This window comes from Meriones unguiculatus, chromosome 11 (assembly GCF_030254825.1).
Source record: "Meriones unguiculatus strain TT.TT164.6M chromosome 11, Bangor_MerUng_6.1, whole genome shotgun sequence".
Lineage (NCBI taxonomy): Eukaryota > Metazoa > Chordata > Mammalia > Rodentia > Muridae > Meriones > Meriones unguiculatus.
This window is the reverse complement of record NC_083359.1, coordinates 91,872,384-91,892,164: the sequence shown is the minus strand read 5'-3', so window position 1 is coordinate 91,892,164 and position 19,781 is coordinate 91,872,384. Positions and strand designations below refer to the sequence as shown.

General features: G+C 46.5%; 3 protein-coding genes across 10 annotated transcripts in view; 1 reads left to right on the top strand and 2 right to left on the bottom strand.

Moving 5' to 3' along the window:
• Pfdn2 (prefoldin subunit 2) overlaps window positions 1–1,773 on the bottom strand; it is an 11,933-nt gene extending 10,160 nt beyond the window's left edge. The window contains exon 1 of the mRNA XM_021647101.2: window positions 1,555–1,773. Within this exon, the coding sequence (XP_021502776.2) occupies window positions 1,555–1,773 (219 nt within the window). The remainder of the gene's footprint in view (window positions 1–1,554) is intronic.
• On the top strand, window positions 1,678–5,175 carry Nit1 (nitrilase 1). Of its 3 annotated transcripts, none has more exons than XM_021647093.2 (7): window positions 1,678–1,805; window positions 2,334–2,429; window positions 2,801–3,058; window positions 3,165–3,268; window positions 3,480–3,613; window positions 3,747–3,872; window positions 4,622–5,175. In XM_021647093.2, exons 3-7 carry the CDS (start codon window positions 2,811–2,813, stop codon window positions 4,886–4,888), a joined length of 879 nt encoding a protein of 292 aa, XP_021502768.1. In that variant the 5' UTR covers window positions 1,678–1,805; window positions 2,334–2,429; window positions 2,801–2,810; the 3' UTR covers window positions 4,889–5,175. The 3 variants fall into 3 exon arrangements, with proteins under 3 accessions (XP_021502768.1, XP_021502766.1, XP_021502767.1); XM_021647091.2 differs by having other exon boundaries at window positions 1,685–1,773; XM_021647092.2 differs by lacking the exon at window positions 1,678–1,805 and adding an exon at window positions 1,832–2,139.
• Dedd (death effector domain containing) lies at window positions 5,084–19,781 on the bottom strand. 6 transcript variants are annotated; one of them, XM_021647100.2, is made up of 6 exons: window positions 19,240–19,781; window positions 17,481–17,513; window positions 8,743–9,131; window positions 8,452–8,559; window positions 7,076–7,183; window positions 5,084–6,579 (listed from the first exon to the last, which is right to left on the bottom strand). In XM_021647100.2, the coding sequence occupies exons 3-6, from the start codon at window positions 9,065–9,067 to the stop codon at window positions 6,203–6,205; spliced, it is 918 nt and encodes a 305-aa protein (XP_021502775.1). In that variant the 5' UTR covers window positions 9,068–9,131; window positions 17,481–17,513; window positions 19,240–19,781; the 3' UTR covers window positions 5,084–6,202. The 6 variants fall into 6 exon arrangements, with proteins under 6 accessions (XP_021502775.1, XP_021502769.1, XP_021502771.1 ...); XM_021647094.2 differs by having other exon boundaries at window positions 7,076–7,222; window positions 19,240–19,774; XM_021647096.2 differs by lacking the exon at window positions 19,240–19,781 and adding an exon at window positions 19,080–19,187 and having other exon boundaries at window positions 7,076–7,222.

Sequence of the window (19,781 nt, the reverse complement as noted above, 5' to 3'; positions counted from 1 at the left end):
TAGCTAACAACCAATGTCAGAGACTCTGACCCCTTTTCTGATCTCCAAGGGCTCCAGCACACATGTGGCACACACATACACTCCGACATGTAAACATACAAGTAAAATATATTTGTAAAGTCTCATTGTTTTATCTGTCTTTCTGCCTGTCTTTTTTGCTCATTTTTGAGACTGTGTTTCACTCTGTAGCCCAGGCTAGCCTGTAACTGGCAGGGTAACCAGCAGGATTACACTTGGCTGTCTTTTATGCAAACAAGTCTTTGACCAACTTTAAGACAAGGTCTGCTTCATTTACCAGTTTCTCTGTGTTTAGCAAAGCCTAACCATCAAAATGCATTAGTTACCGTTTTTCCTTTTCTCACTATGTCAGAGGCTACCTCTTCCATTCTCAAAAATTTCATTGCACTTTACTCTCTTAGAACACTTACTTCCTGACTCAGTAGAATTATGAAAATCCTTTTTCTGATAGGGAAGCTCTTTATGATGATACTTTTACCTGTACTAACTCTTCAACAACTAACTGACAAATGTACTTATGACTAAAATAACTGTTCAATACACATGTAACCCAACCCCTGGAATCCAACCGGGTGGGATCAGACACCCTCCCAGATCCTACACCTCAGGGCTTTCCTACTTGAACCACTAAACTACACCCTTAGCTTCAACTACTTTCATTTCAATTGTGTGATTTTTTCTTTTAATAGCGATTAAACACTAGTCTCACGATTTACAAATCACGGTTCCCCTATCACAAATACCTTTCTGATTAATTTGTCACATGTATTCCGATGTTATGAGGATCAGGAGAAGCAAACTTTAATTAGAAAAGCGTTTCTGGTCTCTTCCGAAGTCAGAACAGGGAGGGAGATAGAGGCCAGTTCGAACTTACTTAGTGAGACCATGTCTTAAAAGACCAAACAACCCGGGCCAGGAGAAGTGGCATAGGCCTTTAATTCCAGCATCTGGGAGACAGAGGCAAGCCGATCTCTGTGAGTTCCAGGCCAGCTTGATCAACATAGTGAATTCTGGAAAAGCCAAGGCTCATAGAGCGACCCTCAGCACCCAACCCCAAGATCAAAAAAGCAAACCCAACTACAAAGCCAATCTACTGAAGACTCCTTAGTCAAAACAGTTACAGAACACTAAGCTGGGTCTGGGTCACGTGGCTCTGCAGGGTCGGCGATGATGAACACGGTTTTAGAGTCACAGACTCAACAACCAACTCACTGGCTAAACACTCTCTGGGATCCGTTACTAGATGCCATGCCAAACCATACCCTCTTCATGGTACCTCGGAGACGGGGGAAATGGGGGAAACGGCGACCCTTTCCTTAGAGACCGAAACACCTTCCCAGGTCCCGCACCTCAGGGCTTTCTCACTCGACTCACCCAGCAACTCACGGCCCAGGAGGGAGCGTGATCACCTCCAAGGAAACCCCTCTCCCCTGTGCGTGACCACGGCGAGCGTGGAAAGGGCTCAAGGCTCGTACAAGCCGGAAACCCTGTTTCTTGCACGAATTCGACACCGACCCAGCGCTCGCGGCTCCTCACCTGTTCGGCCGACACCGCCCCCTTGCCCGTGCTGCTCCCGCTGCTCTTGCCCACACGCCCGCTGCTGTCCGCCATTTTCGCCACCTGCAAGCTTTCCGGCCTGCGCACTCCCAATGCGTCACATCCGGTCTGGTGGTTACCGCCCACTTGCCCCTGCGCTTCTGGCTCCAGGCAGCTCTTCAGACTCGACCCTGCGAATGGTTTTGGCTTTATCTTCATGTAGGACCTACTCCCCAGACCTGCCCGCTGCGGTGAATTCCACCTGCCATGCTTTAATTTGTGCAACAGAGATTCTTCCCCCAGGGAGAGGCGAGGAAGGACGCGATAATCAGAGGGCGGGGGCTCGGGGTGGGCTCTGGTGCTGTGCCCCTCACCCACCACGAGTTGGTGGAGATCTAGGGAGGGTGAATATTCCTTCGGAGATTCTGGTGTAAGGGGAGAGATGTGTGTTGAGTCTATAAAGCTGTGCAGGCGGCACAGCCGAGAAGAGAATTGGGGAAACGAGGAAGGTTCCATGAGATGACTTGAACTGCGGAAGTCAAGGAAAAGGGCTTCAGTTTTAATATGAGATCACTGGAAGTTGAGGTATTAAGGCACCGATCATAGTCTCCTCTCCCATTTTCCCATTTTATGATCTCTTTCCATAGCTACTAATAGTAAAAGGTGTTTTTGAAGCCTTAGGGGGAGGGGATTATTGGCCAGGCCAGGAAATGACAGAGAATTCTAGATACTTAATGCTTGAAGGAGGGTTAGGTGTCCTGATTTCTCACCTTCTTCAGGCTGGGCTTCATCACCAGGCCTCCTCTCCAACTCCTGTCCCTTTTGTGTACCGGACACCGAATACCTCGAACCTCAGTACTTTGTACTCAGCGCAGGTAACATGCTTTGTTATGTTCTTTGCTTGGCACATATCTGCTCAGTCCGTGTTTATTAACTGCATAGTGGGAGACAAAGGGTGTCTGCACCAGCAAACATTTAATGAACACCAGTAACTCTAGGTTTATTATGCTCTGTAAGAACGGAAACAAGTCGCTAGGGATCGTGGGACACACCTGCACCTCGAAAACAGGCAGGAGGAGCAATCAGAAGTTGAAGGTCAACCTCAGCTGTCAGCTAAGGCCTGCCTGGACTACAAAAGACCTTGTTTCAGAAAAGAAAAAGTCTAGGTTTCTGGCCCCACCCCTACTTGCGCCTCTGAGTTTCTCCATGCTAGTAAATCTGAGACTACTGCCCGTGCCATTCACAGGCCCAGAGCCATGGCGGTGTCCTCATCAACTTCCTGGGAGCTGCCCCTGGTGGCTGTGTGCCAGGTAACATCAACACCAAACAAGCAAGAGAACTTTAAAACATGTGCTGAGCTGGTTCAAGAGGCTGCCAGACAGGGTGCTTGCCTGGCTTTTCTGCCTGAGGCATTTGACTTTATTGCACGAAATCCTGCCGAGACACTACACTTGTCAGAACCACTGGACGGGGACCTTTTGGGACGATATAGCCAGCTTGCCAGGTACAAGGGTGGAAGGGCGATAGAATCCCCTCTGGGCAGTGGTCCTGGATTGGCACATCGAGGGGCTAGGGCGCTGGGTGGAGCTGTCAGTGTTCCCTCTTCCCAGGGAATGTGAAATCTGGCTGTCCTTGGGTGGTTTCCACGAGCGTGGCCAAGACTGGGAGCAGACTCAGAAAATTTACAATTGTCATGTGCTTCTGGACAGCAAAGGTGAGGCTTCTTACCCCTTGAGCTTGTCTCTTCCCAGGCTCTTCTGCCTTCAACTCAGTCCCTTCAGCATCATTTTCGCAACTGCTCGATGTTAGGGGTTTTGTGTTCCTGTTCTTAGCCTATCAGTTTTCTTTGGGAGAAGAGCTGAGCTGGGCTTTCAGAGTGCCTGTACAGAGGTTTTGTGTTTTTCCCCCCTTATCTCTTACTCTAGGATCAATAGTGGCCAGTTACAGGAAGACACATCTATGTGATGTAGAGATCCCAGGTCAGGGGCCCATGAGAGAAAGCAATGCTACCATGCCTGGAAACGTTCTTGAGCCACCAGTCAGCACACCAGCAGGCAAGGTGGGAGTTTGAAAAGGAAATAGGAATACATTGAAAAGGTGGTATCACCCCCTCCTTTGGCCTAGGATAATGAAGGTACTAGATGTTAAGACGAATGGGACAGGGAAGATGAGTGGGTTGTTTCTCATTCCAGATTGGTCTAGCAATCTGTTATGACATGCGTTTCCCTGAACTTTCTCTGAAATTGGCTCAAGCTGGGGCAGAGATACTGACTTATCCTTCAGCCTTCGGATCTGTGACAGGCCCAGCCCACTGGGAGGTAAGAGAATACTTCATGACATATAGGCCTCCCTTTAGATCTTCCCAGCAGTGAGAGTAGGGTGGCACAAATTAAAACTCCAAGCACTCCAGAGGATGGCCACAGGTTCAAGGCCAACATGTTCTACATAGTGATAACTTGACTAAGAAAAAAGAAAAAAAAAGAAACCGGGCAGCAGTGGCGCATGCCTTCAATTCCAGCACTCAGAAAGAAGAGGCAGATGAATCTCTGAGTTTTGAGGCCAACTTGGTCTATAGAGTGGGTTCCAAGACAGCCAGAGTACACAGGGTATCCTGTCTCAACAAAACAAAAAGCAAGCAAAAAAACAAAACAAAAAAACAAAAACAAAAATAGTAGGGCATGGTGGTACATGCCTTTAGCCCAGCATTTGTGAGGCAGAGGCAGGCAGATCTGTATTCCAGACCAGCCAGGGTTACACAGTAAAACCTTATCTCAAAAACAAAACAAAACAAAAAAAACCCCCACAAAATCCAAAACAACCAAACCTTACTCTCCTTCCCTGTTTTTTCACTTGAAGGATTTTCTTCCCTTTCCACCTGGTGGGGAAACTTTCCACCTGGTGGGGAAATTTACTCCATAGATAAATGAGTCACGTTAGAGAGTTAATGTAGTCACTAATTCTAGTCAGTCCATTTTGTCAATGAGGAGATCGGCCTTTAGTGCCCATTTCTTGTCACTTGCCTATTAACTGTGTGTATGTAACTGCTGTATGTACTCCTCATCCTCAGGTGCTGTTGCGGGCCCGTGCCATTGAGTCTCAGTGCTATGTGATAGCAGCAGCACAGTGTGGACGGCACCATGAGACAAGAGCAAGTTATGGCCACAGCATGGTGGTGGACCCCTGGGGTACAGTGGTGGCCTGCTGCTCTGAGGGACCAGGCCTCTGCCTTGCCCGAATTGATCTCAACTTTCTGCAACAGATGCGCAAACACCTGCCTGTGTTCCAGCATCGCAGACCTGACCTCTATGGCAATCTGGGTCAGCCACTGTCTTAAGGCTTTTAACTTCTGTTGGTTGAGACACACAAAGACATGCCAACCCTGAGGTGATATTACTGTGACTTGTAGGCAGGCCCCAAGCACAGTTCCCTTCTCTTGCAGAACCGTAAACTCTCAATGGTAACAGGCTCAAGTTCATGGAAAAGAAGAGACTTTGACCTGACCTCAAATTTCAGTTTCAGAAAAATGAAATTTTATATAGTCACTGTTTATTTCATGAAAACTGAAGTTACGCTGAGGGCTGAGCAGCACTGCATTGAAAAAAATATAATCATCATAATGTCTGTCTGGACATCTCCTTTAGGGGCTGGAAGGGGAGTGGTGTGGTACCTGCTTGGCTGGGCTCTACTTGTAAGCCTCCTGGCTTAAACACGCCACCCTACCTAAGAGTGCAATGCCCAGTGTGCACACCAACCTGGCTCTCCAAAGCATGGGAATAGGAGGAAAGGCAGGAGGAGGAGTTGATACTGAATACTTCACTTTCTCTCAAGCAAGAAGGAAGCAAGAGGAAAGGGATTTGGGGTAGATAAGGGTGAACTTGTTAGTTTCAATGGAAAATGGAAGGAAAACGTACCCCCCCCTTCTCCTTTCCAGAGAGAGTATACTTCAGCCAGCAGGCTCACTCCACCCATTCCGTGTGTTGGTGTTCACACACACCACAGTTGGGAAGGTAACCAGGCTGGCCCAATCCTCTCTAACTGTTGAAGAGGATCTGACAAGGTGGAAAAGGAGGGGGCCACACCAGTCTCAAGCTGTCATGAAGGAAAGGCAGAAAGAAGCAGCACCAGAGGCCAGGAGACAGTGGAAAGGGCCACAGCTTCTTTGTTTTTAAAAAATTCTATAATTTGGAAGAAGGTGGTAATTAATTTCCAAAATACACTTCAGAGTCCCACCTTCCACATAGCTCCTTTACTCACAGCCCTTTGGTTTTTCAGACAAAATTTAAGAGCCCTCATAAAGCCATAAGTATCGATTACCCCTCACTGCACCTGAAAGCAACGTTCAGTCCCTTACAAAGGCTATGTTCCATAGACTCCGTCCCTATACACTTGTCTTACGGCTCAGTGGTAAGGTGGCTGTAGAGACACACATTAGGGGGTAAGTGGCAACAGGAAACAGAGGGGACGCCCAGGCACATGGGTGCAGGGAGGGGTAGGGAACACCACTTCCACTCTCCTGTCTTTACCTTTAAAAAAAAAAAAAAAGGGGGGGGGTGTGATTGGTTGGGAGGGCAGAGAACAAACCCCAGAACAGAATGTCAGCTCCAGAGGTGACAGCGAACAGTCCCCAGAAAGATGAGAAGGGGAAAGGTCAGGGTAATGCTTGCAGCATCAAGTTCCTCAGGAGTTTCTGTCGACCCAGCTCATAGTCCTCCTCATCCACATTCACCAGCAGCTTGATGGCTTCATGGCCCACAGCTTGCTTGAGAGAGTCTGTGATGAAGACGCCTTTCAGTGCCTCTAATAACGAGCCATTGATGTAGTCGCGCCAGAATGCGTCGAGGTAGGTGAGCTCAGAGAACTTGATGTCACAGATGATGGAGCCCAGGTCCCGGGACTTGAGGATAGTGTTGGCCTGGTTAAAGCGCTCAAACTGGCGCTCAAGTGGGTCCTGCTTATTGGAGAAGACATTGCCTTGCAGAGCAGTCTCATGCTGGCAGTACTCCGCCCGAACTCGCAGCCTGATGTCTGGGAAAGATTCAGGAAGAATGGCTTACAGTAAGAATTGTGTTTACAGTCAACGCTAGAAAAGCAAGCACAGCAGAGCAGAAGCCCTCTTTCCCCGCTTCTACATCTCCCCAAGAACTACTACTTCCCCATGTCCGTGCAGTCCTTGCCTCAAGGCCAGAGCTTCCCTGTAGTCAGTATGTTCAGGTCACTCACAAACACCACCTTGCTTAGAAGAGCTGCTTTATTAAATATCTGCAGAATTTATTTTTTGTCTTGACTTGGTTCATCCTATAATGCTGTCATACTGGCATTCCTTTGACTTAATAAAACTAAAAAGGATTGTAATATACCGTTGCCAAAAACATAATAGTTCTCACGAGAACTAAATCCAACCTGAAAACAGCAATCAAAGATTGCCTTTAACTGAACAACAGATTGTCCATTATCTCAGATCCCAGGAGCTCATTGTATTTTCCCTTAAGTCTGTATCTCTAAAATCCTTGAATTTCCTTACCACATGTCTGCTTTTCCTTGGGATCTGGTGTCACTGACTTCCGGCGTTTTCGCTGGCTCCCAAGTGTGGCTCTCCCTCGGGCTGGCCGCTTACTGCACATCTGGGAACCTGAAGTGGGGCAGCACACCACAGGATAGTGGGGAGGCACTGACCAGAAAGTAAATTGAAAGATAAGGTTTTAAAAGCAGAACTTCAAATACTCAACTTGAAATATGTAAAGGAATCATTCAGACCTGATAATAAAAGCAGTATTGGTGATAACCCGAAGGCTGAGGTGTAAAGGTCAGTGAACCTTTCACGAAGATCTGGGTTCATTTTCAACAGTGGGGGGAGAGGGGACTTGCACTAAGTATGGCGGGAGAAATATATCCTCCCAGCATGTAAGAGTAAAGGAAGGAAGCTGGGCGATGGGGGCGAATACTCGGGAGACAGAGGCAGGTGCATCTCTGCATACAAGGCTAGACTGGTCTACAGGGTGAGTTCCAGGACAGCCAGGTTTACACAAAGAAAACCTGTCTCAAAAACAAAAAAAAAAAGAAAAGAAAAGGAAGGAAGATGAAGTCCAAGGCCAGCCTGGACTACACAGAGTTCTATATCTACCTGAGCTAGATAGGAAGTCTCAAAAAGATAAAAAGTTTGGGCTAGAGAGATAAATGGCTGTGGTTAAGAGCACTCGTCACTCTTGCAGAGAGCCCAGGTTCAGTTTCCATGACCTACGGCTCACAATCGCCTGTAACTCCAGTATGAGGGGATCTGATGTCCTCTTCTGACCTCCACACCAGGAAGCAGGCACACATGTGGGACACATACAGATATGCAGGCAAATACACACTCAACATGCATGCAGACAATACACTTGTACACGTAAGTTGATCTTTTAAAAAAGCAACCTAAAAGGATCTGCTGTGAGAGCAAACACTAGACCCAAACAAAGCATACTTCGATCTATGTGTGTGCATGTTCACACAGATGTGTTCATATGTGCGTGTGCTTGCATGCGAAGGCCAAAGGTCAACGTTAGGTGTCTCCCTCAATCTTTCCCAATCGTTTCTTAAACAAGGTCTGTCACTGAACCTTAAGCTCACTAACATGCCAAGGCCGGCTATATGAGCCCCAGGGACCCACCCGTCTCCTCCAACACTGAGAATACAGACACCTCTACTACCTAGCTTTTCATGTCAGTGCTGGGGACCTGAACTCAGATCTTCACTCCTGTGCAGCAAACACTTTATCAAGTGAGCCATCTCCCCGGCTTCCGGTGTTTTAATGGGGCAGATGCAGAGGGACTGCATCCTTTCACAGATGTTGGCCCAGCATAAGATCTGATGGGATTGATGTTCTCTTGCTCATGAAAATTATGAATAATATCTTCTCACCTGTTTTAGAGGACTGGGGAGGCCTCGGTTCTGGATCACTGAGGGCTCTGGGGGTCACATAGCGAATTGATGTTTCCTCCAGATACTTGTCTACAAGATCAGGGCACACTGCAAGAGGAGAAGGAGTCACTCAAGGGAAATACACATCTGTCTCCTAACAACGGGTCTCACAGGTTGTTCTAGGTACTCCCCAGGTCAAGACCACCTCCCTGCTAGACTCCTGTGCTACTCACTCTGGCCTCCCACAAGTATTCTCTTACTCAAGTGCTCCCAGACCCCATTCGCCCTCACCAGCCCGTCTCTTCTTGAGAGTGACATAGGGCAGCAAGTCGTGGCGAGTAATGATGCGCAGCAGCTGCAGCACCTGGCGAAAGTTAGTCTCATCACAGCGGCCCTGGCGCTCCAGCGCCAACAAGAAGTCACGTCCATTTCGGATGAGTCCACGTTCATGGTCATCAATCACATCAACAAAAAGGAAGGAAAGCACACGGACATCTCTGTGCGTTAGGTGGGTGCCCACGATGTCAAACATGCGGTGGAGGCTGTAGAGCCCATGTTCTCGCTCACCATGCTCTTCGGGCCACACCTGGCTTGCCCGCCGCTTTAGGCCTGCCATGCTAGAGGCTCAGGGAGAGAGTGCTTTCCAGAATCTCTGCTCAGCAGCTGCAATCTCCAGTGTCCTGTAAGACAGGACAAGAATGTGTGAGCCACACACTGGTAGTAATTAATTTATCTGCATTGTCTTAACATACTAATGCAGCACACTGCTTAATATGATTATTAAATATTATATTTAAAAAAATAAACATATGCTGGGCATACATGCCTCTCATCTCAGCACTTAGGAAGCAGAAACAAGTACATCACAGAGTTCCAAGTCAGGGATACATAAAGACCTTGTCTCGAAAAAACAAACCAAAACAAGCAAAAAACAGTCCTAAAGCTCTTCATAGTCAACAGATGATGCTCCAAGTTCAGAACCTACAGATGGGGTACAGTTGATTCCTGGAGTAAGAATGTTTTTGTGATTTTAGTACTGCATAGTTCACAAGTTTCCACTGTAGCTATGCATGAGAGTACACACCTGTAATTACAGCACTCAGGATCCAGAGGCAGGAGGATTACCCAAAGTCTGAAGTCATTTTGGTCTAGAGAGCAATCTGTGGTCCAGCCAGGGATAGATAGGTAGATCCTATCTCAAAAACTCAAATAAGCCAGTATGGTAAAGCACGCTATAATCCTAGCATTTGAGAGGTGGTGACAAAAAGATCAGGAGTTCAAGGCCATCATCAGCTATAGATCAAGACCAGCCTGGGCTACATGAAACTGTCTCAATTTTTGTTTTGTTATTTTATGTTATCCAGATTGTTCCTCTTGCCCAAAAATCACTGCTTTTAGTCCCTTGAAACACTGATTTGCTGGGCATGGAGGTGCAAGCCTGTAACTAGCATTGAGGGCACTAAGGCAGGAGGATCTGATTCTAGGCCAACCTGATCTATATAGTGAATCTCTCTTAAGAAACAAGAGCCAGCCAGGTGGCACTCACCTGTAATCCCAGCACTCGGGGAGACAGAGGCAGGCAGATCTCTGTGAGTTCAAGGCCAGCCTGGTCTGCAAAGCCAGTCCAGGACAGCCAAGGCTACACACAGAAACCCTGTTTTAAAAATAAACAAACAAAAAAACTTTTTAGCCAGGTGGTGGTGGCACATGCCTTTAATCCCAGCACTTGGAAGGCAGAGGCTGGTGGATCTCCATGAGTTTGAGGCCAGCCTGGTCTACCGGAGCAAGTTCCAGGAAAGCCAGAGCTATACAAAGAAACCCTGTCTCAAGGAAAAAGAAAAACTTTTTTTTCTTTCCTAAGCATTTCATTTATTTGTTTTATTTTTATTTATTTATTTTGTTTGTTTTTTGAGTCAGGGTTTCTAACTGTGTAGCCTTGGCTGTCCTGCACTCACTTGTAAACTAGGGTACCCTTGAACTCACAGTGATCCCCCTGACTCTGCCTTCTGAGTACTGGGATTAAAGGTGTGCACCACCATGCCCGGCTCTTATTTTTTGAGACATAGTTTCACTATGTAAATCTGGATGTCCTGGAACTATGTCCAAGTTGGCCTCAAATTCACAGAGATCTGCCTGCTTCTGCCTCCTGAGTGCTGGGATGAGGCATGCACCACCACACCTGGCCTCATTTCCTTATGGTTTGTTTCATTTCAAGACAAGGTTATCCCTGGCTGTCCTGGAACTCACTCAGTAGACCAGGACAGCCTTGAACTCACAGAGATCCACCTGCCTCTGCCTCCTGAGTGCTGGGACTAAGGCATGTGCTACCACCTTCTGGCCTCATTTCTTAAATACAGGCAAAACTGAAAAGTAGAGAATTCAATCTTTTGAGAGATAAACTGAATCAGATGAAGAGTTTTGCCATAATCCTAGCACTCTGGGAGGCCTCATGAGACAGGACTGGGAATCTGAGTCTAGTCTGCGCCACAGGGTCTCAAAATTGGAACAATACAAAAACAAACAAAACAAAACAAAAAATCTGACACTTCCTTACAGATGGCACATACCAACCCCCTTACCCCCCAGCCAAGGACCAATCACAGCCCTGTAAGATTCATACACTGACCCTGTGTAGTATCATCAACCAGTCATCTAGTCTTAACAGTTTTTACTTCCACTTTATAGTCATCCATACTTACTATCTTGCAAGACAGTACTCTATCTGAGCACTGACCACATCCTCCAGTCATGCAGCCCTTGGCTGTCCTAGACTCTCTTTGTAGACCAGGCTGGCCTCAAACTCACGGCTTTCCACCTGTCTCTGCTTCCAGCCAGAGTGATGGAATTAAAGGTGTGAGCCACCATGCTTGGCCAAACAGTCAGTTAATTCCTACTGTACAATGCAAAAATCCTTTTTAAATGTGCCCTTCCTTTCCCTTCTGCTGCCATTGCCACGGTTCCCATTCTAACCATTGTCTCAACTGTACTACTGCAACTGGCTCTGTATTTAAAATTTTTTTTATTAATTTATTTACTTTGTGAGTGGGCATAAGTGTCACAGTGCACATACAGAGATCAGAAGATACCTTTCAGGGGTCAGGTCTCTTCCCACCAGGTGGGTCCCAGGGATGGAAGTCAGGCTGTCAGGCTTGGTAACAAGTGCCTTAGCCTGCGGAGCCACTTCACCAGGCTCTGCAACTGACTCTTCTCCAAAACTTTTTTTTTTTTTTTTTTTTTTTTTGACACCAGCTCTCACAGTGTAGACCAGACTGACCTGGAACTTTCTATATAACCTAAGTAAGCAATGACCTTTCAGTCATCCTACCTGAGACTCCTAAACGCTAAGATTACAGGCACGGCACGTACTGCCAATATGCCTGTAAAACATGGTGGTTTTCCGAGACAGGGTCTCTCAACATCTCTCTGGCTGTCATGGAACTCTCTGAAAGCCAGGCTGGCTCCCAACTAACAATGATCTGCTTGCCTCTATATCCTGAGTGCTGGGATTAAAGGTGTGTACCATCACACTTAGCCTTTCACTGTTGGTCTTAACCTACAGAAATCCATCTTCCACATTTAACTGTTAACACCTAAAATAAACTGAGCTGTGGATATAAGGGAGGAGAAATCCTAATCTTCACCTCTAAGACTTCAAATTCCTTACACTGTGTATCCAGCCTTCCAGAACAAGACCTACATAACCACCTCATCTACCACACAGCCTAGCTTTCATCAACTATTAGTTCTCCAATATTATCATGTTTTTAGTTTACATGTTATGTAACTTATTCATTCCTCTATTCTTCAGGCTATTCCCTTCACCAAACTCCCTTTCTCATCTGTCTATTTCATAGATAGAAACCCCTCATTTTCACATGGATAACTCCTAAGAGTCAACTTGCACCAGGCGGTGGTGGTGCATACTTACTATCTTGCAAGACAGTACTCTATCTGAGCACTGACCACATCCTCCAGTCATGCAGCCCTTGGCTGTCCTAGACTCTCTTTGTAGACCAGGCTGGCCTCAAACTCACGGCTTTCCACCTGTCTCTGCTTCCAGCCAGAGTGATGGAATTAAAGGTGTGAGCCACCATGCTTGGCCAAACAGTCAGTTAATTCCTACTGTACAATGCAAAAATCCTTTTTAAATGTGCCCTTCCTTTCCCTTCTGCTGCCATTGCCACGGTTCCCATTCTAACCATTGTCTCAACTGTACTACTGCAACTGGCTCTGTATTTAAAATTTTTTTTATTAATTTATTTACTTTGTGAGTGGGCATAAGTGTCACAGTGCACATACAGAGATCAGAAGATACCTTTCAGGGGTCAGGTCTCTTCCCACCAGGTGGGTCCCAGGGATGGAAGTCAGGCTGTCAGGCTTGGTAACAAGTGCCTTAGCCTGCGGAGCCACTTCACCAGGCTCTGCAACTGACTCTTCTCCAAAACTTTTTTTTTTTTTTTTTTTTTGACACCAGCTCTCACAGTGTAGACCAGACTGACCTGGAACTTTCTATATAACCTAAGTAAGCAATGACCTTTCAGTCATCCTACCTGAGACTCCTAAACGCTAAGATTACAGGCACGGCACGTACTGCCAATATGCCTGTAAAACATGGTGGTTTTCCGAGACAGGGTCTCTCAACATCTCTCTGGCTGTCATGGAACTCTCTGAAAGCCAGGCTGGCTCCCAACTAACAATGATCTGCTTGCCTCTATATCCTGAGTGCTGGGATTAAAGGTGTGTACCATCACACTTAGCCTTTCACTGTTGGTCTTAACCTACAGAAATCCATCTTCCACATTTAACTGTTAACACCTAAAATAAACTGAGCTGTGGATATAAGGGAGGAGAAATCCTAATCTTCACCTCTAAGACTTCAAATTCCTTACACTGTGTATCCAGCCTTCCAGAACAAGACCTACATAACCACCTCATCTACCACACAGCCTAGCTTTCATCAACTATTAGTTCTCCAATATTATCATGTTTTTAGTTTACATGTTATGTAACTTATTCATTCCTCTATTCTTCAGGCTATTCCCTTCACCAAACTCCCTTTCTCATCTGTCTATTTCATAGATAGAAACCCCTCATTTTCACATGGATAACTCCTAAGAGTCAACTTGCACCAGGCGGTGGTGGTGCACACCTTTAATCCCAGTTCTGTGAGTTCGAGGCAGGTCTAGTCTACAAAAACAAAAACAAAAACAAAACAAGACAACTCAGCTGGTCTGGGTGGCTTCATGCCTTTTATCCCCCTTTTATTCCAGCAATGTACAGGCAAAGGGAAGCAGATGTCGATGAATCTGAAGCCAGCTACTGAGATTATCTTACAAACAAAATCAAGTCAACTCAGATGCTATCTTTACATCCCCAAGGCTGACTTAAGTGGTCCTTTTTTGTGCTCTTATGGAACACTGAATATTTCCTTTATATCGTGGACTGAAATTATTTAGATCCTGCACAATTCATGGAGTGGGGCTAAATCAAAGTTACTTTATATTCCTCATTCCTAGTAGTAGACAGCTATAAGAGCAGCCAACCTGTTGAGAAATGAACTTCATTTTTGAGTGGTGAATACAAGCAATACCAGTTAAAAACTAAACCTATCAAAGTCCAAGAGAGGACCCCACCAAAAAGACACATGTAAACCAGGCATGGTACTGCAATGTGCACGCCTGTAATCTGGAATTAGGTAAACTGAGGCACACAACAAATTTAAGGCCAGTCTCAGTTATACAGTGAAACCTGTCTTAGAATGGGGCAAGTGAGGAGTGCACCAGAGAACACATTCAGTATTCAGTGGGCATGCACATATTCTGGCTGGCCGTACGTACCTTAGAAAACTAACCACACCAAACCACTTGATCCAACAAGATGATGTTTTGACCATTTTACATATGGAGATACTGGCTAAGCTACAAGACAGCAAATGAGAAGCTTTGGATAGAACTCAGTGGAGGGGTGCTCAGCACACAGGAGGCCGGGGGTTCCATTTCTAGCACCAGAAAGAACTGAACAGAACGGTAAACTACTTCAGAAGAACCATGACAACTTAGCTGAAAAGCAACAGAACCTGGTCCTTTTTTCCTCAGTGAGCCAACAAGCAAAGTGCCGAGAGACTCTTTAATCCTCCTCTGGGGAGAGGGGAAAGAATCCCAGGTAAAAAGTAAATATAACCCACACGTAGTTTTGAAAGCTCAGGTATCCCACTAAAAAGTATGGAGAAACAGCTGAGAAAATTATCATTCAACTACAGAGACTGCATTTCATTGTGTCTTCCTCTCATTTCACCTGCTGCCAGTCAGTACAAATGGGGTAGTCAACTAGGCAGAAGAAAACTGAACTTCCTTAGAACCCTGCAACCTTTCCATGGTCCCTATCCCACCTGTTCCCTTTGGCCAGCTGCTGATTGTAAGGATCCCAGGGAAAACAGATGGGCAGGTTTCACATCCAACCAATCAGAAGAGCAGGTCATTGCCTGGTTTCCCTAATTCAAAGTGTCCTTAAACCCCAAGCAATTAAGAAAAACCACCCCCTATGTACTCTGTCCCTAGAAAATGAAGCAAAATAAAGGAAAACACTACAGTCCTAATTATATAACCAATGTAACTCAACAATAGGTCTCAATTCTCTCATAATTAACTCCCTTCCCTTGACAGGGAGGGAAAGAGTCACCTTTAAATCCTAGATCCCAAGCTAAATCATCCAAGGCACTAGGAATCATCAGAGCTTCTAGGTCAGTGGTTTCCAACCAGGAGCAATTTGTCCTGCCAGGAGACATTTGGCAATGACCGGAGACAGTTTTGATTGGCAGGCTTTGTGGAGAGGTAGTTACACTACCAGCAGAGAATATGGCCAGGGTACTGTTAACACATCCTATAAAGCACAGGACAATTACTAACAATAAAAATGTATCTGGATGAAAATGTCTACAGTACTACGGTTGAGAAATCCTATTCTAAGTCAAACACGATGAAGGGTCAAAAGGATATACATACATTTTCCTTACTAGAACTACAGACGGAAGCTGTTAGGTTTCTTCAACCCAAAACAGTATAATCATATTCCAAAAGAAAAGGAAGGCCAGTCAGACATAGACTCATTTTACTCGGATAACTAGCACAAAGAAGTTTCATCTCACTCCAGCAATAGCTTCTCCATATCCTGCTGTTGCCACTCAGGTAAATAGCAGGTGGCAGACATACTCCCTTCTGGTCCATCCCAGGAGGTCTACTCTGACCTAGTTCAATCTGGAGTTTTGTGGGAATGAGAAAAATGCCATCCTCTTCAAGATAAACACAAGACTGGAGAGCAGGCCCTTCCCTGTTAGGACACTAATCAGACTTACACCATTCAATGAAGCAAAACAGAGAGGCAAGCATTTCCTAAGGCCTGTCTCACAAATAATGTCAAGGGGCTGGCATGTAGGCTGGTAGGCAGCTCTCCCCACTTAATTATCATCCAGGATTGTCAGTTAGCTCAGCAACCCAGCCAGGGTGTCTAAGAATCTAACTTCAGGATGAAAAGAATGTCACCAACTTCCTCTTACACTTAACTATACTCAGCTTTCTCAGTGGCAAGGGAGCTCAGCCTAGACACAGAGCTCCTAGATGAAAGATACCACGGTGATGAGAACACACTCCTCCAAACAGAAGACTAAAAAGAGCTCATGTGTTGGTATCTCAACTACTGCTAAATACCAAGAGGCAAAAAACAGCAGTAAGCAGGAAAGGGTGGCACACACATTAACACCAGCACCTGGGAGGCAGAGGCAGGTGGATCTCTGAATTCAAAGCTAGCCTGGTCTACATAAAAACAAAACAAACAAACAAACAAAACCCAGCTACTATAAACAAGTGCACTGATACACTGAATGACCTTGTTATATTTCAAATACTAACACGTACTTTTCTTCCGTACAAAGGATCAAACACAGAGGCCTGGGCTTAAGTGGGTAAGAGCTCTACCACTAAGCTACATCCCTAGCACAGAACAATTCTAAATTCTGATAAATTTCCTGGAGTTCTAGTTTGTTTTCCTTTAGCGAGGTCAGAAGTAACCAGGAGCCAATAAGAGTCTACATGTACCTAGAGAGTTTCTTCCTGATAGGTTAAGGTTATTCTCTACTGGGTTTCCATGCCCAAGCAGTCTAGACTCTCCCATCCAGAAATGACAACTCTTTCTTAAATTTTATTTTTAAAGTATTTTGACTTACCAGAAGCAGAAAATGGTAGTCTAGATTCTTCCTAACATCTATATTTTCACAAGAGAAAAAGAAATACTTGACTCTCTCAGAAGCCCTTAGAAAAAAGTCATGTGGAAGAACTTAAAAACAAACAAAAAAGGTGACCACATCCAGGTGGTCCCCACACTTGGGAGACAGAGGCAGATGGATCCGTGAGTTTGAGACCAACCTGGTCTACATAGCAAAATATAGGCCAGCCAAGACTACATAGTGAGAACCTTTCTTTTAAAAAGGTGACAACTCGAACCTTGAAATGAAAACTACATGGAAAATCTTGAAGACAGCTAAGAGTACATGAAGCAGTCGCTTTCTTGCTGGTGGGACTAGAAAAATGTAACCAAATACATATCTGGAGGGCAGAATTACACAGTATGTTTTCAAAAAAATCCCAAGAACTCTGAACAGCTGGAAGAGACAGTAAAACGGGAGAAGAGCTCTCTCACTGAAGTACCTCAGCCATCCTCCAAGAGAAATACTCTATAGATAATGCACTAGAGCACAGCTTTCCATATGTTAAACATGTTTCACTCAGAGCTGAGCAGAAGGCTAGCCAATAGCAAACCAAAGCTAGTACCTTGTCCCAAGACACTTAATATCCCCTTTTTCCTCCTATCTTTTTTCAGTTACCTGAGGAGTGACTGCAACAAACCTTAATGAACTCAGATGAGTGAAACCCATTTTCCCTAGCATATACCTCGTTAATTAGGCTCTACTCCAATGCATTTCATACCATTTCTGTTCCCTTCCATTGTTTAAAAACGATCAAAAGTTCCAGACTTACCTTTGCAAGAAACTTAATTTCCCAGGTCTCTTCCTAGCACAAGTTTCAAAGCCAGCAGAAAAACAAAAACAAAAACAAATAAGGAGGGAAAGAGTAAAATGTCAAGCTTTATTTTGAAACTTCAAAGGTTCACACTTAAGTGTCCATGGGGGGAAAAAAAGTAATTGAGACCTAAAGTCATTTCATTGAACAAACTACTCCAAGCTAAAGAGGACTCAAACATAACAAACTCCCCAAGGTCCCTCTCTGATTGTCAATTCACAATACAGCATCAACCCCAAGAATTTCCAGCCTCAAAGACTCCTAGTAGGAAAGGTCCCAACTGAACAGCTTCTAAGAATAAAGCATTACCCTGATTACCTCGATACCAGCTCACCTTCCTCAATTCCTTATTCCATCTATTTTCTTACAACGTAAGTGTTAGGGGGGGAATCGAAAGGGGAAAAAGTTACAGCCAAAGAAAACTCTTCCTTCAAATCACTTCACTCATGAGACCAGAATCAAATTCAAACTTCACCTTTTCCTTCAGCCCACAAGAAGAACAAAATAACCACTAAGGCAGCATCCACTCACTTCCACACTTTGGTAAGAAACATTTTTCTAAGCATGCATATTGCCCCCTTCTCCCCTCCAGCACTTCGGTAAAGGAAAGCGGATTTTATTAGCCTGATTACCTAAATGCCAGTCTCTCTTCTATTTCCTCCTCAGGCTTCCAGAGCCCCCACCTTGGGGTATAAGGCTCCAGTAATATATTTTTCCCCATCCTTGTAATGCTAATTGAAAAAACAAAAACCAAAAACCCTAGAAAATTGCTTTACCCACGTCCCTATTTGTAACCAGGAAAAACAAGGAAGCAGTAAGCAAGAGAGTGTTTTGGAAAGCAGATCCGGTTGAACCCTCATTCAACCCCAATTCTCCAAACCCACATGACCATTCCTTTCTGCCCTTCCCACCCTATTAAAAGCTAAGCGCCTGGCAATTAAAATTGGCTGCAACTGATACTGCTTAACTCTGCTGCCTTTCCACAGAGGAAAGGGGAACCCCCAAACCCTCTCTCACCCGTGCTGCTCCACTGCCCCCTATCCCCTTCCTTCCAAACTTTCCTCCCGGTCTCTCACTTTCTACATTACCTCGTCACGTCTCCACTCCCTCCATTCCCCAAGCCCTCCTTCTCTCCTTTCCCACCCAAATTCTGCCCTAGGCCCTTCCGCGTTCAATTTGAAGACTTTCAAAACCTCCCTTCGTAGAAAACGTCTTAAAGTCCACCCCCCCCATACACACACACACACACACACACACACACACACACACACACGTCCTCACAACAGCGCTCACGGGAGTCCAGCCCTCCCTGCAACCACATGCCACAAGCCCCCTGCCCCTTCACGCCCTCCGCCTCTCCCCCCTGCTCCTACCCCTCTCAGGCGCTGGCTCGCAGCCCCATTCCCCACCTCGGCCTCTTTAGTGCCCCTGGCCGGGCCCAGCCCGGGCCCTTGTTTACGCCCCTCCCCACGCTCCCACTCCGGCGCCCCGGCCCCTGGCCTCTCCCACAGTTGCCATCTCCCCTGCACGCCCCCCTCGGCCGCTCCCCTCCCCCACCTCGTAGCGTCCCGTCACCTCCCTCTCCGGAGGTTCTCAGGCTGGACGTCGCCACCGCCTCCCCCTTCACTTTCCTTCCCCAAGCCCTTCGCGGCCCCGCCCGGCCCCGCCCCGTCCCACTCGACTCCCCCTCCCCACTCCGGCCGCCCCGCCGCCTCACTCTCGGCTCAGGTTCGGCGCCGCCATGTTGGATCCATCCGCGCTGCTCTCCGGGGCCTGTCTCGCGGCGCCGCATCCGGGCTCCAGCCGCCACCGCCTCCGCCGCCGCCGCCGCCGCCGCGGGCGTGGGGGAGGGGAGGGCCGGGCGGGGGTGGCTGCATCCTGCACAGCGCCTCCCGGAACCTGGCCGGTTCGAGTCGGCTTCGAGACCATAACGAGGCATGAGCCGAGTAGCCATACTAGGTGAGGGCAGCCTGGCAGCGGCATTGAGCAGGGAAAAGTTGGCTTCAAGTTGGGAAGAGAGAATGGAGACCGGCAGCCATCTTGCTTGAGGGCAAGCTGGCAACGCAGGGTTTTCTTAACGGCGGCTTCGGGGCGGTTCTAAGAAGTGGAGAGAGTAACGTACGTGAATGTGGAAGCCTTGGTGGCGCCAGAGCTGGCTGGTATCGGACTTCATAGCCCATTGGGAGTTGGGGCTGGCAGCCATGATACGTAAGGGCGGAATAGTACCGGAGTCGGACTGCCTGGTGAACTTAGGTGAAA